The sequence below is a fragment of the Oncorhynchus gorbuscha genome, linkage group LG02 (assembly GCF_021184085.1).
Source record: "Oncorhynchus gorbuscha isolate QuinsamMale2020 ecotype Even-year linkage group LG02, OgorEven_v1.0, whole genome shotgun sequence".
Classification (NCBI taxonomy): Eukaryota; Metazoa; Chordata; class Actinopteri; order Salmoniformes; family Salmonidae; genus Oncorhynchus; species Oncorhynchus gorbuscha.
In genome coordinates, this window is record NC_060174.1 from 100,404,590 (window position 1) to 100,422,344 (window position 17,755).

The 17,755-nt window shown below is 43.6% G+C and overlaps 1 protein-coding gene across 2 annotated transcripts in view; it reads right to left on the reverse strand.

Annotated features, from left to right (window-relative positions):
* Positions 1–17,178, reverse strand: part of LOC124014203 (neuronal vesicle trafficking-associated protein 2-like) — a 44,264-nt gene extending 27,086 nt beyond the window's left edge. Inside the window, exons 1-3 of one of the 2 annotated variants that reach the window (XM_046328977.1) lie at positions 16,965–17,178; positions 16,319–16,452; positions 7,731–7,847 (exon numbers count right to left, since the gene is read on the reverse strand). In XM_046328977.1, coding sequence (XP_046184933.1) covers positions 7,731–7,847; positions 16,319–16,447 — 246 coding nt within the window. In that variant the 5' untranslated portion in view covers positions 16,448–16,452; positions 16,965–17,178. Of the gene's footprint in view, positions 1–7,730; positions 7,848–16,318; positions 16,486–16,964 lie in introns of both variants that reach the window. The other variant, XM_046328969.1, reaches the window with a different exon arrangement.
* Positions 17,179–17,755: the final 577 nt, after the last annotated feature.

Here is a 17,755-nt window from a genome sequence, read left to right on the forward strand (position 1 = left end):
GCTGTCACTGAACGGTGCTGTCTGAAACGTTTGCGATTATTTTGTAATCGTAATGTAATGTATATAAAAGTAAAGGGCTTTATGTTTCTAGAACCGTATCGCAATTGAGAATCGATTCCCGTTTAAATGGAGTATTTAAAAGCTATTGTTACAGGTAAACCAATTTTCCTTTGTGTGTGTGTGAGCGTGTGTGTGTGCGTGTGTATGTTCACGTGCGTGTGTGTGTGCATATTTCTGAACAAAAATGACTAGCACATAATAACCATACACTCGGAACATTCTGTATGGCAGCATTACTCATCCAACTGAAACAACTGTTTATGTCACATACAGTGGGGAGGACAAGTATTTGATACACTGTCGATTTTGCAGGTTTTCCTACTTACAAAGCATGTAGAGGTCTGTCATTTTTATCATAGGTACACTTCAACTGTGAGAGATGGAATCTAAAACAAAAATCCAGAAAATCACAATGTATGATTTTTAAGTAATTCATTTGCATTTTATTGCATGACATAAGTATATGATCACCTACCAACCAGTGAGAATTCCAGCTCTCACAGACCTGTTAGTTTTTCTTTAAGAAGCCCTCCTATTCTCCACTCATTACCTGTATTAACTGCACCTGTTTGAACTCGTTACCTGTATAAAAGACACCTGTCCACACACTCAATCAAACAGACTCCAACCTCTCCGCAATGGCCAAGACCAGAGACACAGCTAAGGACAACTGGGATAAAAATTGTAGACCTGCACAAGGCTGGGATGGGCTACAGGACATTAGGCAAGCAGCTTGGTGAGAAGGCAACAACTGTTGGCGCAATTGTTAGAAAATGGAAGAAGGTGAAGATGACGGTCAATCACCCTCAGTCTGGGGCTCCATGCAAGATCTCACCTCGTGGGGCATCAATGATCATGAGGAAGGTGAGGGATCAGCCCAGAACTACATGGCAGGACCTGGTCAATGACCTGAAGAGAGCTGGGACCACAGTCTCAAAGAAAACCATTAGTAACACACTATGTCGTCATGGATTAAAATTCTGCAGTGCATGCAAGGTCCCCCTGCTCAAGCCAGCGCATGTCCAGGCCCGTCTGAAGTTTGCCAATGACCATCTGGATGATCCAGAGGAGGAATGGGAGAAGGTCATGTGGTCTGATGAGACAAAAATAGAGCTTTTTGGTCTAAATTCCACTCGCCGTGTTTGGAGGAAGAAGAAGGAGTACAACCCTAAGAACACCATCCCAACCGTGAAGCATGGAGGTGGAAACATCATTCTTTGGGGATGCTTTTCTGCAAAGGGGACAGGACGACTGCATCGTATTGAAGGGAGGATGGATGGGGCCATGTATCACGAGATCTTGGCCAACAACCTCCTTCCCTCAGTAAAAGCATTGAAGATGGGTCGTGGCTGGGTCTTCCAGCATGACAACGACCTGAAACACACAGCCAGGGCAACTAAGGAGTGGCTCCGTAAGAAGCATCTCAAGGTCCTGGAGTGGCCTAGCCAGTCTCCAGACCTGAATCCAATAGAAACTCTTTGGAGGGAGCTGAAAGTCCGTATTGCCCAGCGACAGCCCCGAAACCTGAAGGATCTGGAGAAGGTCTGTATGGAGGAGTAGGCTGCAGTGTGTGCTGCAGTGTGTGCATACCTGGTCAAGAACTACAGGAAATGTATGATCTCTGTAATTGCAAACAAAGGTTTCTGTACCAAATATTAAGTTATGCTTATCTGATGTATCAAATACTTATGTCATGCAATAAAATGCAAATTAAATACTTAAAAATCATACAATGTGATTTTCTGGATTTTTGTTTTAGATTCCGTCTCTCACATCTCCCCACTGTATGTACTTAGAACATCAATCATCTCCAACAGTTAATGAGAGGCTCTCTGGCTATATGGTACTACTACTACTACTACTACTACTACATCAAATCTATTTATATAGCCCTTCATACATCAGCTGATACAGTGCCTTGCGAAAGTTTTCGGCCCCCTTGAACTTTGCGACTTTTTGCCACATTTCAGGCTTCAAACATAAAGATATAAAACTATATTTTTTTGTGAAGAATCAACAAGTGGGACACAATCATGAAGTGGAACGACATTTATTGGATATTTCAAACTTTTTTAACAAATCAAAAACTGAAAAATTGGGCGTGCAAAATTATTCAGCCCCTTTACTTTCAGTGCAGCAAACTCTCTCCAGAAGTTCAGTGATGATCTCTGAATGATCCAATGTTGACCTAAATGACTAATGATGATAAATACAATCCACCTGTGTGTAATCAAGTCTCCGTATAAATGCACCTGCACTGTGATAGTCTCAGAGGTCCGTTAAAAGCGCAGAGAGCATCATGAAGAACAAGGAACACACCAGGCAGGTCCGAGATACTGTTGTGAAGAAGTTTAAAGCCGGATTTGGATACAAAAATATTTCCCAAGCTTTAAACATCCCAAGGAGCACTGTGCAAGCGATAATATTGAAATGGAAGGAGTATCAGACCACTGCAAATCTACCAAGACCTGGCCGTCCCTCTAAACTTTCAGCTCATACAAGGAGAGGACTGATCAGAGATGCAGTCAAGAGGCCCATGATCACTCTGGATGAACTGCAGAGATCTACAGCTGAGGTGGGAGACTCTGTCCATAGGACAACAATCAGTCGTATATTGCACAAATCTGGCCTTTATGGAAGAGTGGCAAGAAGAAAGCCATTTCTTAAAGATATCCATAAAAAGTGTTGTTTAAAGTTTGCCACAAGCCACCTGGGAGACACACCAAACATGTGGAAGAAGGTGCTCTGGTCAGATGAAACCAAAATGGAACCTTTTGGCAACAATGCAAAACGTTATGTTTGGCGTAAAAGCAACACAGCTTATCACCCTGAACACACCATCCCCACTGTCAAACATGGTGGTGGCAGCATCATGGTTTGGGCCTGCTTTTCTTCAGCAGGGACAGGGAAGATGGTTAAAATTGATGGGAAGGAGGATGGATGGTGCCAAATACAGGACCATTCTGGAAGAAAACCTGATGGAGTCTGCAAAAGACCTGAGACTGGGACGGAGATTTGACTTCCAACAAGACAATGATCCAAAACATAAAGCAAAATCTACAATGGAATGGTTCAAAAATAAACATATCCAGGTGTTAGAATGGCCAAGTCAAAGTCCAGACCTGAATCCAATCGAGAATCTGTGGAAAGAACTGAAAACTGCTGTTCACAAATGCTCTCCATCCAACCTCACTGAGCTCGAGCTGTTTTGCAAGGAGGAATGGGAAAAAATTTCAGTCTCTCGATGTGCAAAACTGATAGAGACATACCCCAAGTGGCTTACAGCTGTAATCGCAGCAGAAGGTGGCGCTACAAAGTATTAACTTAAGGGGGCTGAATACTTTTGCACGCCCAATTTTTAAGTTTTTGATTTGTAAAAAAAGTTTGAAATATCCAATAAATGTCGTTCCACTTCATGATTGTGTCCTACTTGTTGATTCTTCACAAAAAAATACAGTTTCATATCTTTATGTTTGAAGCCTGAAATGTGGCAAAAGGTCGCAAAGTTCAAGGGGGCCGAATACTTTCGCAAGGCACTGTATCTCAAAGTGCTGTACAGAAACCCAGCCTAAAACCCCAAACAGCAAGCAATGCAGGTGTAGAAGCACTACTACTACCACTACTACTACTACTACTACTACTACTACTATCACTACTACTACTACTAGGCTACTTCTACTGCTACTACTGCTGCTGCTGCTACAACTACTACTACTACTACTACTACCACTACTACTAGGCTACTACTACTACTACTACCACTACCACTACTACAACCACTATTACTACTACTAGGCTACTTCTACTGCTGCTATTACTACTACTACTACTTCTACTGCTGCTGCTGTGTGAGCCACGTGGTATGCTGTGTGAGCCACTTGGCATGCTGTGTGAGCCACTTGGCATGCTGTCTGAGCCACTTGGCATCCTGTGTGAGCCACTTGGCATGCAGTGTGTGGTCAAACATCCTTCCTCCCTGCTTGCAGAGAAAGAGAGAGCCAGCCACAACCTGCCCTCCGAGCCCCAGCAGACAGCTTGAACCCCGTCCCTCCATCCACCTCCCCACTTTAATTGAGTCCTCCTAATTCCCCCTTTTATTCCGACAAGATATATTAATATGTTACGCTTTGCTGCATCAGATACCAAGAGACCTCCGTCTTCTTTTGTTTTGTGTTTCATGTAGGAAGACGTTCCTCCCCCTTTTCCCGGATAAAGTAACTATGGGGAATTTGGCCATGCTCAACTCAACTGGGAGCAATCGCAGGGAGGTGAGACTCTGAGCGATTCATCCAGCAACACAGTCTGCTATGGAGAGACGATGTGAGAGCTTCCTACACAGATCCGTCTCGTTCTCCCCAGTCAGCGCTAGGCTGGGAGGATAGTCAGAATACACCACTGCTCATTCAGCTCAATCAGTCACGCAAGGCAGCCAGCCCCCCCAAAAGATCCTACGGCACACAAATCAGACTGAGTTATAAGTCTCTCATTTGAATTCCCCTCCACCAAACAGAAGTTGATAGCGCATTGCGCCGTGCAGTCTGCAAGAGAAGGCCCTCCTTGTTTCCAGGTCAAATACCTCCGTCTCGTCTCCCAGCTGTGGGAGGGAAAGCCAGGCATGGTCGATCAAGCCTCTCCACTCTGCCACAAAGAGAGCAAGGCAGAAGAGATCCTCCTCTCAGTCAGTCACAACCCCACTCAGACAAGCTTCACAGCCTCTGTTTGTGTTGAATATTTCATTGTCTCTCTCTTCCTTTGCCGGCTCCTCAAATGACCTTTAACGGCAAAGCCAAACTTCCCCTCTCTCTGCTCTCCTTCCTCACTGCCAGACTCCATCTCACAATAATTATAGTCAAACACCTTGCAGAACCCTCTCTTCCATCAAAATTCAAGAGCACCTAAAATGGTAATAGCTCTAAACAAGTGATGGGGGGGGGGTCGATTCAGTTACATATCGCAATATTATTTCTGAAGATATTATGTCGATATTTTGACTCCAAGTATTGATTTGCAAAAATATATATTTTGGTTGTTTTTTTGCTAGATAGCGTTAGCTTGTTCTCCATCTTCTTTTTAAATAGTGAGCCAATATGTTTTAAATACTTTTATTTCCATGACTGACCAAAACTCCTTTTCTCTCTTCTCTTTCTGCAGAAGACATATAGTGAGCAACATTACATTTAGCTGATGCCCTTATCCAGAGTGACTTACAGTAGAGGAGAGCATACATTTTCGTACTTGTCCCCCATGGGAATCAAACTCACAAGCCTGGTGTTGCAAACGCCATGCTCTACCAATTGAGTCACATGGAACATATGGTGAATATGTTTGTAACATTTAAATCTCAACAAAATCACAGCATAGAATCGCAATACCTATAGAATCCTGGGAATTGCAATACATATAATGGGGCAAAAAAAGTATTTAGTCAGCCACCAATTGTGCAAGTTCTCCCACTTAAAAAGATGAGAGAGGCCTGTAATTTTCATCATAGGTACACTTAAACTATGACAGACAAAATGAGGGAAAAAAATCCAGAAAATCACATCGTAGGATTTTTTATGAATTTATTTGCATATTATGGTGGAAAATAGGTATTTGGTCAATAACAAAAGTTTATCTCAATACTTTGTTATATACCCTTTGTTGGCAATGACAGAGGTCAAACATTTTCTGTAAGTCTTCACGAGGTTTTCAAACACTGTTGCTGGTATTTTGGCCCATTCCTCCATGCAGATCTCCTCTTGAGCAGTGATGTTTTGGGGCTGTTGCTGGGCAACATGGACTTTCAACTCCCTCCAAAGATTTTCTATGGGGTTGAGATCTGGAGACTGGCTAGGCCACCTCAGGACCTTCAAATGATTCTTACGAAGCCACTCCTTCGTTGCCCGGGCGGTGTGTTTGGGATCATTGTCATGCTGAAAGACCCAGCCACGTTTCATCTTCAATGCCCTTGCTGATGGAAGGGGGTTTTCACTTAAAATCTCACAATACATGGCCCCACTCATTCTTTCCTTTACACAGATCAGTCGTCCTGGTCCCTTTGCAGAAATACAGCCCCAAAGCATGATGTTTCCACCCCCATGCTTCACAGTAGGTATGGTGTTCTTTGGGATGCAACTCAGCATTCTTTGTCCTCCAAACACATTTTGGTTTCATCTGACCATATGACATTCTCCCAATCTTCTTCTGGATCATCCAAATGCTCTCTAGCAGACTTCAGATGGGCCTGGACATGTACTGGATTAAGCAGGGGGACACGTCTGGCACTGCAGGATTTGAGTCCCTGGCGGCGTAGTGTGTTACTGATGGTAGGCTTTGTTACTTTGGTCCCAGCTCTCTGCAGGTCATTCACTAGGTCCCCCCGTGTGGTTCTGGGATTTTTGCTCACCGTTCTTGTGATCATTTTGACCCCACGGGGTGAGATCTTGCGTGGAGCCCCAGATTGAGGGAGATTATCAGTGGTCTTGTATGTCTTCCATTTCCTAATAATTTCTCCCACAGTTGATTTCTTCAAACCAAGCTGCTTACCTATTGCAGATTCAGTCTTCCCGGCCTGGTGCAGGTCTACAATTTTGTTTCTGGCTCTTTGGTCTTGGCCATAGTGGAGTTTGGAGTGTGACTTTTTGAGGTTGTGGACAGGTGTCTTTTATACTGATAACAAGTTAAAATAGGTGCCATTAATAGAGGTAACGAGTGGAGGACAGAGGAGCCTCTTAAAGAAGAAGTTACAGGTCTGTGAAAGCCAGAAATCTTGCTTGTTTGTAGGTGACCAAATACTTATTTTCCACCATAATTTGCTAATAAATTCATTAAAAATCCTACGATGTGATTTTCTGGATTTTTTTTCTCATTTTGTCTGTCATAGTTGAAGTGTACCTATGATGAAAATTACAGGCCTCTCTCATCTTTTTAAGTGGGAGAACTTGCACAATTGGTGGCTGACTAAATACTTTTTTGCCCCACTGTATATTATGGACACCTAAGTATATGCTAAATGGCATATATTATTATTATATCATATTGTGAGGTCCCTGGCAATTCCTAGCCCTTAGACCTCACTCTCAGGACTGTATAAGACATTGCAGCCCATTGATTTGATGTGCCGAGGGAACAATGACCACTGCTATTGAGGCTAATGAAAGCAGAGCATGTGTTAACTATGGATGAGGTCAATCCATTTCACTCTATGGTCTGGGTCTCCTCTCACTGTTAGTGACAGAGCTGCTCTATAAGAAACTGCAGGTCCATTTCAATTTCAACCTGGGTATCTACTTTGTATGTTAATCATGTGTAATAAATCCAGAAGAAACATCCAGTATGTCTCAGGTACTGTGGATTACACACTGTTATATTCACACAGACATTTCAGCTTGCTAGCTCAAGTAGTACAGAGATTCTCATGAGCTTATGCATGAGATCTGGCTACCATGACAACCCAATTACCATTGTGTTCCCTGTACAGCTCCTATGGAATCCTAAGGAACTTACATCTGCATCTGTGAAGTTGATACATTCCCAAAAATAACTCCTCAGGAACACTATATGTGCTTAAAGGAGCGGAATTCTAATATTAACAACGCTAGGAGGCAGCAACGTAGCAAAGTAGCATCTTAGCGCTGAGGGAAGAGTTGGTCTGTCTCAGTGAATTAAGAAATTAAATTTCAGAGTACCTTGAGTCTCTCTGACACTCCATCAGTGAAGCTGATGGTAAACTCCTCCACCTTGGGCACCTTCATCTTGGATTTCTTCTGGTCCGTCTGGTACTCAGTCCGTGTCTTCACCACCACCTACAGAGAAAGGAGAGAACAAAACACAGTCAGTTACAGTGACACAGCAAAAGAATGTCCCTTAGGGGTTAGCTGGACTTCAGATAGACAGAGCCATCATACCGCACAGTCTTACTCTTACGTCACCACCATGTTACGTCATCACTGTGTTATCTATTCAAGGGCAGAGAGAGAAACATAAAAACTCTAACCTCTGTCTCTGCCAAGCAACTGTCAGGGATTGGCTATTTTAGGCACTGGCCTGTATGATGCACCCCAATCAGAACCAATCCACTCTCTTTTAACACGATGTAGAGGAACAGAGAGTTGGGTAAGCAGAGGCCTGTCCCAGTAATGTCACTCTGCCATTCTTCACTGAAATTGGCTCAGAATAGCAGTCAAAACACAGAGGGGGAGAGAGAGATAAAAATGTGCACGTGATTACGTCCTGAGTGCTCCCGAGTGGTGCAGCGGTTTACGGCACTGCATCTCACTGCTAGAGGCGTCACTACAGACACTGGTTCGATCCCGGGCTGTATCACAACCTTCTTATCTGACTTGCCTAGTCAAATAAAGGTTCAATAAAAAAAATGTAAAAACATCCAGGTGAGCCTCATTGTGCTGCTTGTATGAAAGTCACATTGAAGATTTCGTCAGAAAGTATACTCTGCAGTAAATGACTGATGAATTCAGCACATTAAACTGCTGTTTCCTTATCACCGGTGCAGGCCACTGTGACTGTACTGCTGGTTCCTTATCACTGGTACAGGCCACTGTGACTGGACTGCTGGTTCCTTATCACTGGTACAGGCCACTGTGACTGGACTGCTGGTTCCTTATCACTGGTACAGGCCACTGTGACTGTACTGCTGGTTCCTTATCACTGGTACAGGCCACTGTGACTGTTCTGCTGGTTCCTTATCACTGGTACAGGCCACTGTGACTGTACTGCTGGTTCCTTATCACTGGTACAGGCCACTGTGACTGTACTGCTGGTTCCTTATTACTGGTACAGGCCACTGTGACTGTACTGCTGGTTCCTTATCACTGGTACAGGCCACTGTGACTGTACTGCTGGTTCCTTATCACTGGTACAGGCCACTGTGACTGTACTGCTGGTTCCTTATCACTGGTACAGGCCACTGTGACTGTACTGCTGGTTCCTTAACACTGGTACAGGACACTGTGAATGTACTGCTGGTTCCTTATCACTGGTACAGGACACTGTGACTATACTGCTGGTTCCTTATCACTGGTACAGGCCACTGTGACTGTACTGCTGGTTCCTTAACACTGGTACAGGACACTGTGACTGTACTGCTGGTTCCTTATCACTGGTACAGGCCACTGTGACTGTACTGCTGGTTCCTTATCACTGGTACAGGTCACTGTGACTGTACTGCTGGTTCCTTAACACTGGTACAGGCCACTGTGACTGTACTGCTGGTTCCTTATCACTGGTACAGGCCACTGTGACTGTACTGCTGGTTCCTTATCACCGGTGCAGGCCACTGTGACTGTACTGCTGGTTCCTTATCACTGGTACAGGCCACTGTGACTGGACTGCTGGTTCCTTATCACTGGTACAGGCCACTGTGACTGTACTGCTGGTTCCTTATCACTGGTACAGGCCACTGTGACTGTTCTGCTGGTTCCTTATCACTGGTACAGGCCACTGTGACTGTACTGCTGGTTCCTTATCACTGGTACAGGCCACTGTGACTGTACTGCTGGTTCCTTATTACTGGTACAGGCCACTGTGACTGTACTGCTGGTTCCTTATCACTGGTACAGGCCACTGTGACTGTACTGCTGGTTCCTTATCACTGGTACAGGCCACTGTGACTGTACTGCTGGTTCCTTATCACTGGTACAGGCCACTGTGACTGTACTGCTGGTTCCTTAACACTGGTACAGGACACTGTGAATGTACTGCTGGTTCCTTATCACTGGTACAGGCCACTGTGACTATACTGCTGGTTCCTTATCACTGGTACAGGCCACTGTGACTGTACTGCTGGTTCCTTAACACTGGTACAGGACACTGTGACTGTACTGCTGGTTCCTTATCACTGGTACAGGCCACTGTGACTGTACTGCTGGTTCCTTATCACTGGTACAGGTCACTGTGACTGTACTGCTGGTTCCTTAACACTGGTACAGGCCACTGTGACTGTACTGCTGGTTCCTTATCACTGGTACAGGCCACTGTGACTGTACTGCTGGTTCCTTAACACTGGTACAGGCCACTGTGACTGTACTGATGGTTCCTTATCACTGGTACAGGCCACTGTGACTGTACTGCTGGTTCCTTAACACTGGTACAGGCCACTGTGACTGTACTGCTGGTTCCTTATCACTGGTACAGGCCACTGTGACTGTACTGCTGGTTCCTTATTACTGGTACAGGACACTGTGACTGTACTGTTCCTCTCAGATATCCATCTGCAGACACTCTTCCCCTGGACCTCTCTAACTTGACAAATTACAGGAACTGAATGGCGCTAGCGTTTCCAATAATAGGACCAAATAATTGCACCTTCCACAAACCGTTGGTACCTCCTCTCTCCACAGCACAACCTGGAATTAACGGCATTATATTGTCCTGAAGTCTCCAAGAGACTCAGCTACTTTCCCTGAACTCTGCAATTACAGCCTCTCTAACTTCTTCCCCCATCATGTTGACATTTCATTTCCCCCCTGAAATACCAGGCTGTCTGCACCCCATGCTTCTCTGTCTTTTTTAGAGACACTGTTATCATTACCACTGGCATTTCATTTCTCATTCATGGGAAAAAGCAATATGTAGGCTACCCTTGGGTGAGGACATGCAGTTCTCCAGGTACAGTAGGTCATGCTAGGAGCTCCACTGAGTCAGATAATCAAACGGACTGTATTTGCATTATAATTTACCTACAGTGGGGCAAAAAAGTATTTAGTCAGCCACCAATTGTGCAAGTTCTCCCACTTAAAAATATGAGAGAGGCCTGTAATTTTCATCATAGGTACACTTCAACTATAACAGACAAAATGAGAAAAAAAATCCAGAAAATCACATTGTAGGATTTTTTATGAATTTATTTGCAAATTATGGTGGAAAATAAGTATTTGGTCAATAACAAAAGTGTATCTCAATACTTTGTTATATACCCTTTGTTGGCAATGACAGAGGTCAAACGTTTTCTATAAATCTTCACATGGTTTTCACACACTGTTGCTGGTATTTTGGCCCATTCCTCCATGCAGATCTCCTCTAGAGCAGTGATGTTTTGGGGCTGTTGCTGGGCAACATGGACTTTCTACTCCCTCCAAAGATTTTCTATAGGGTTGAGATCTGGAGACTGGCTAGGCCACTCCAGGACCTTGAAATGCTTCTTACGAAGCCACTCCTTCGTTGCCCGGGCGGTGTGTTTGGGATCATTGTCATGCTGAAAGACCCTGCCCTTGATGATGGATGGAGGTTTTCACTAAAAATCTCACAATACATGGCCCCATTCATTATTTCCTTTACACGGATCAGTCGTCCTGTTCCCTTTGCAGAAAAACAGCCCCAAAGCATGATGTTTCCACCCCCATGCTTCACAGTAGGTATGGTCTTCTTTGGAATGCAACTCAGTATTCTTTGTCCTCCAAACACGACGAGTTGAGTTTTTACCAAAAAGTTCTGTTTTGGATTCATCTGACCATATGACATTTTCCCAATCTTCTTCTGAATCATCCAAATGCTCTCTAGCAAACTTCAGGATTTGAGTCCCTGGCGGCGTAGTGTGTTACTGATGGTAGGCTTTGTTACTTTGGTCCCAGCTCTCTGCAGGTCATTCACTAGGTCCCCCCGTGTGGTTCTGGGATTTTTGCTCACCGTTCTTGTGATCATTTTGACCCCACGGGGGGAGCTCTTGCGTGGAGCCCAAGAACGAGGGAGATTATCAGTGGTCTTATATGTCTTCCATTTCCTAATAATTGCTCCCACAGTTTATGTCTTCAAACCAAGCTGCTTACCTATTGCAGATTCAGTCTTCCCAGCCTGGTGCAGGTCTACAATTTTGTTTCTGGTGTCCTTTTAACAGCTCTTTGGTCTTGGCCATAGTGGAGTTTGGAGTGTGACTGTTTGAGGTTGTGGACAGGTGTCTTTTATACTGATAACAAGTTCAAACAGGTGCCATTAATACAGGTAACGAGTGGAGGACAGAGGAGCCTCTTAAAGAAGAATTTACAGGTCTGTGAGAGCCAGAAATCTTGCTTGCTTGTAGGTGACCAAATACTTATTTTCCACCATAATTTGCAAATACATTCATTAAAAATCCTACAATGTGATTTCTGGATTTTTTTTTCTCATTTTGTCTGTCATAGTTGAAGTGTACCTATTATGACAATTACAGGCCTCTCTCATCTTTTTAAATGGGAGAACTTGCACAACTGACTAAATACTTTTTTGCCCCACTGTACATCAAAAGGCTGATAATAAGATCACAGAGAGATTGTTGTCTAATCCTAGAACAGGATCACATTTTATGTCATCATGGATACGTCCCAAATGGCACCCTATTCCCTATTTAGTGCACTACTTTTAGGGATAGTGTCCTAGTCAAAGTAGTGAACCAAATAGGGAATAGGCTACCATTTGGGACATACCCAGTGACTTCCTGTCTGAATAATGCACATGAATAACTGCATCACTGCTACAAGGAATAAGGAGGTGAAACTCCAAAGAAACTCAAAATAATAAACCTACCAAGATAATAAGACTAGCAAGATAACAAAAAAAAGTCCCCAAATATGGACTTTACATATTCTGCTAGATTCTCCTTTATGCTTTGGTGTGTACACTTTTCTAAGAAACACTGCAGTGATTCTGAGAGGAAACTCTAGGTGAGTATTAGATGACCCACTTGCACAGTCACAACATGGCATCCCTCATCCAATAACCAACAAGCTCTTAGATGTTTGGGCCCAGTGATGGGTCATCCAGCTCACCCGAAAAACAGCAGCTTGTTCTCAAAGAAGTGCAATCAAAGGCTTGGCCTGGGGCCTGAATTCGTATGAAAACGATTGATTCAAAGTGCTGCATGTACCACCCTTCATTACACTCCACAGCTCAGTTACTCTGCTGGTTTCCCACCCAATCAAGATATTGGAGACCCTGCGGCCTGCAGGCACGTCACTGGCCATCCAGATGGGATCAGGTCTAATTCCTCTCAGCACTGACCCACAGAGAATTATGTTTCCCTGGCCTGTTTGTTCCCCTGTCTAGCCATGTGTAGCCCTGTCCAGCCCTGTGTAGCCCTGTCCAGCCCTGTGTAGCCCTGTCCAGCTCTGTGTAGCCATGTGTAGCCCTGTGTAGCCCTGTCCAGCCCTGTGTAGCCCTGTCCAGCCCTGTCCAGCCCTGTGTAGCCCTGTCCAGCCCTGTGTAGCCCTGTCCAACCCTGTGTATCCCTCTCCAGCCCTGTCTAGCACTGTCCAGCCCTGTCTAGCCCTGTGTAGCCCTGTCTAGCCCTGTGTAGCCCTGTCTAGCTCTGTGTAGCCCTGTCTAGCCCAGTGTAGCCCTGTCCAATCCTGTCTAGCCATGTCTAGCCCTGTCCAGCCCTGTGTAGTCGTGCTAAGCCCTGTGTAGCTCTGTGTAGTCCTGTCCAGCCCTGTGTAGTCCTGTCCAGCCGTGCTTAGCCCTGTGTAGTCCTGTCCAGCCCTGTGTAGCTCTGTGTAGTCCTGTCCAGCCCTGTATAGTCCTGTCCAGGCCTGTGTAGCTCTGTGTAGTCCTGTCCAGCCCTGTATAGTCCTGTCTAGCCGTGCATAGCCCTGTGTAGCTCTGTACAGTCCTGTCCAGCCCTGTGTAGCCCTGGTTAGACTTAGAGGGATATCAACAGCTGTAGCTCCCTGGTAACTCCTCCAACACAGGATGACAGAATAGACTCAACCCCACAGTGTTTTGAGTTATGTTTGAAGGTACCATGTAAATTCCCTTTAGACCTCTAGGCCACTCTCTGTTATAATATCCATAGCGGGTGTCATGGTTGACTTTCTCTTCCATCTATTTCAGTCATTGTTTTATATTCACCTGATAAACAGTGACATTTTGCTGCGAAAAGACAGAATCATTTGATTTTCTTTTTTGTTATTGTCCTTTCCTGTAGCTTGTTTTTGGTCGCAGGTTCAGCAATGGCTGAAGAATTGCAACATTTACCTGGAGTGAACTCTGCGAATAGCACTGCTGGGTGATTTGAAAAGTTATAATCAATTGATCAATAGTATAATAATACTCTTACCTAAAATGTGTATCTTTAATTTACAATCTGTAGAAAACTATGAGAATAGAAAGGTTCAGAACTTTTGTGAAATATCACAGAACACTTGAACAATATATGGCAAATATAAATTAAATGATGTTCAGAGATATATTATGGGAGGTGTTGAGGGGAGCTGAAGGATGGGACTAAAGACAAATAAAAGATAACTAATGTATAATATACTGCGTCCATGAAATGTATATAGCACAGGAGGTTGGTGGCACCGTAATTGAGGAGGACAGGCTCGTGGTAATGGCTGGAGCGGAATGGGTGGAATGGTATCAAACACATGGTTTCCATGTGGCTGTGTTGTTGTCCGTTAGTTTACTCCAATTAGGGGAGCGGCGGTAGGTTTAGGGGACAATAATAAAGGAAAATATATTAAATATATTTAAAATAATATCTATATTTATAAACAAAATATATATGGTGGATTGTAAATAATGCAGACAATTACATTGATAGAAGCTGCAATCTATCTGCAATGTTAAAGCTGATCCACCCCATGAAAATACATTATTTCCAATATAACATACAGCCACGAATCTCTGAGAAAACATGGTAACATCACCTCAGGCTGGGGCGGTTTTTAACCAGACGGTGAACATGGAATCTTGGGAATGCAGCAGAATGTGAACTGTACCCAGAGCTATGCATCATCTGTAGCCCAACAAGACTACACTGTGTCTAGTCTATACACACCACTGCCCTCCAGAGCTCTGAGAGCTTGCCTAGACCACCTCTCAATCTCTGTCAGGAACGAACTAGATACTAGAATGACAGCGCTTTGAGGGGGAGATCTGGAGACATTGATGTCCACTCTTCATAGAGACAACAAAGACTATTCAAACCCTCTGATGTCATGTCATTTCATGTCATTGTCACTGTTCAGGGAACACAGGACCACTGCAAACACATTATGAAATGAGCCTTCACTGCATTGTTTCAAATGTCAATCATTTCCCATTCAAATAAATAACTAAACTGCATTTTCCAAGGCTGTATGCAAAGTAGAGCCTTCACATTTTTTCTAGTTATCCAACCACCCTGGGGAAATGTATTGGCATGGCACCTAGTCCACTTCAACAACTCCATCTCCAAACAACCAGCAATTATGTACTTATCCATTTTGACACGTTCTCTAAAGCAGCTGTTTGTGTAATCACAGCCCAATAGCACTGCTCTTGACCCATTTTGACCCTCTGAATGGTATATTTTATATGACACTTGAGAGGTATGAATCAACGCATTGAAAATTCTGAATGGTGCTCCGTCTCCCCAGAGACTCCCTTTATAACACTGTTGTGGAAGGAGAGGCAGGACCTGCTATTGTGACCCTGCCCCCCTAGTGAAATATGACACAGGGCTCTTTTGTAATGCTGCAAGTCTGTGTGGAGTGACAGGCCACTCCAGTTGGCAGGTGTACTGGGAGATTGTGCCTTCATCAGCAGAATACAAGACGAGGGCTGAAGCACCACTCTGCAAAAGTGTCACGGTTCTTCTCCTAATGGTTACTATAGAGTGACGGGCTCGGCCTGCATGGGGCCACGGGCCCTGCTGTGCTGTCTATCAAATCAACCAAGAGCCAGCCTCATGATCAGCTGGGAGCTGACAAATAAATCACAGAGAGAGGACAGTTATTTCTTTACATCCTCAATGTCAAATTAATATCAGCATTCCCTGCTGAAGTAAAACATGCATGAAATGACATCAGCAGATATGCCTTGTGACAACACAACAAAGGACCTGTCCTTCACTCATATGAAAATGTTTTTAAAAACTGCTGCGTTCATATGGAGAACACTAGCCGATCAGCTGTTATGAATGAAAATCCCTTCAAAGTAAGATTCAATTATATGCATTATTAAACAATTACAAATATCATTACTCATATCAATCATATTAACACATTCAGTTCAGTGATTCATTCATCATCATTCTGTGTAATAAGCAGCAGAACTCGTCAGTGCTGGACCAAAAAAATAAACCCTCTTGTCAAAGTAAATTAGAGATGACATGTTTGCTGGCTTCCTTGAATGGAACATCCCAGTTAAACACCTGCTTCCTTAATAGGTGCTTTAAACAAAGGAAGCAAGAGGGCAATTGAGATGACAGAAAGATGGGATTTCTGTTCAATTAAGTAATGGCAATGGCAATAAATCAAGGAGTGAGTTGGAGAGGAGAGCAGAGCAGACAGATAGTCCATTTTACCTTGTCTGGGGCTCCATACTGGAGGTTACCGACGTCCAGAGGGGTGATGAGCGGCACGTTTTGGAAGCCATCCTCCACACTGACCGGTTTAGCGCCTTTGTCTTCTAGATTGCTCCCCAGTTTAACCATCTTTACTAATAGAAAATAGTACACTTGTCAAGCAGATGCTGTAAAAAAAAAAAAAACTATGTTAGTTCATTGTTCGTGTGTCATTTATCAAACAATAAAACATCTACTGACCACGCAAATCGATACGTTTGTTATTTAATCCAACCAAGTTTATTTAAACATTTAAATGACCTGCATTGGATTTCAACTTTAACTTCATAATGACATCAGATATTGTAACAGGGTAATAAGACGCTATGAAACCCCGTTTAATTATTCAAAATATTTGATAAATTAAATATGTGGGTGTTCAGGCTAACTTGAGATATCATTTCCCCCATCTCATTTATCAAAATTAATATATTCTACATTTAAAAAAGGTGGAAAATCACCTTTTCCAACGCCATGGAGCAGGCATCAAAATAAATACTATGTTATCGGGCTATGTTCATAGGGCTACACCTGCAGTAACCTAGCCTAGACTACTGCGTCCTTAGCGTCCAAAAACAGAATATGTCAAATAAAAACATCTACTTACGATGAACACACGTCTATAAATCCTTTTTCGTTTCTTCGTTTGCTGTTTTGTAGGCTATTATCTAAGACGCGAGGCAAGGAACGCAGATGCAGGCAGACCGGGCTAAAACGCAATCAAAGCTTGGTGGTGCTGATGCGAGAAAGTAGGCAGAGACTAGCAGATTACATAGGCAGCCCAGCCCCCAAACCCAAACACTGCCTCCTCACTTTATACTTGCAAACGGCACCACTAGGTGGATTTTTGAATGAAATCCCACATTTGTTTTGGCCGATTTGAATAAAACCACAAACCTCACTCAGATGTATTTTATTAGTCTTTATCGCCATCTAGGGACTTGACGCTATAACTGTGCGGCAGGGTTGGGTAGTAACGGATTACATGTTTCGGGATAGCTAAATTAATAAATAACTGTAATCAACCCGGATTATATAAAAAAAAGTCTAATCGGGTTACAGTAAATAATCCGCCCAACATTTACGGTGCATGTCTGTATCTCTCCCCCTGCATAAAAAATAGCCATCTCTATAAAAACTGCCTTCACATCATCTAGTAATTTTGTAAATAACAGCATATGACTGGGGAAATCCACTTGAACGCCATCTATCATCCCCGATCTCCCCTGCACATCTCTAACGTTATTTGTCAACAAAAAATACATTAAGCATGGCGGCGTCATCAGCAGTAGTTTATTGATTCTGTTCATCTTCCTTTTGATTTAGAAAGTGAAAGCAGCTCTGGATATACTTTTCATCGGCCAAAAAAAGAGCAAAACACTCACAAACCTTCTAATG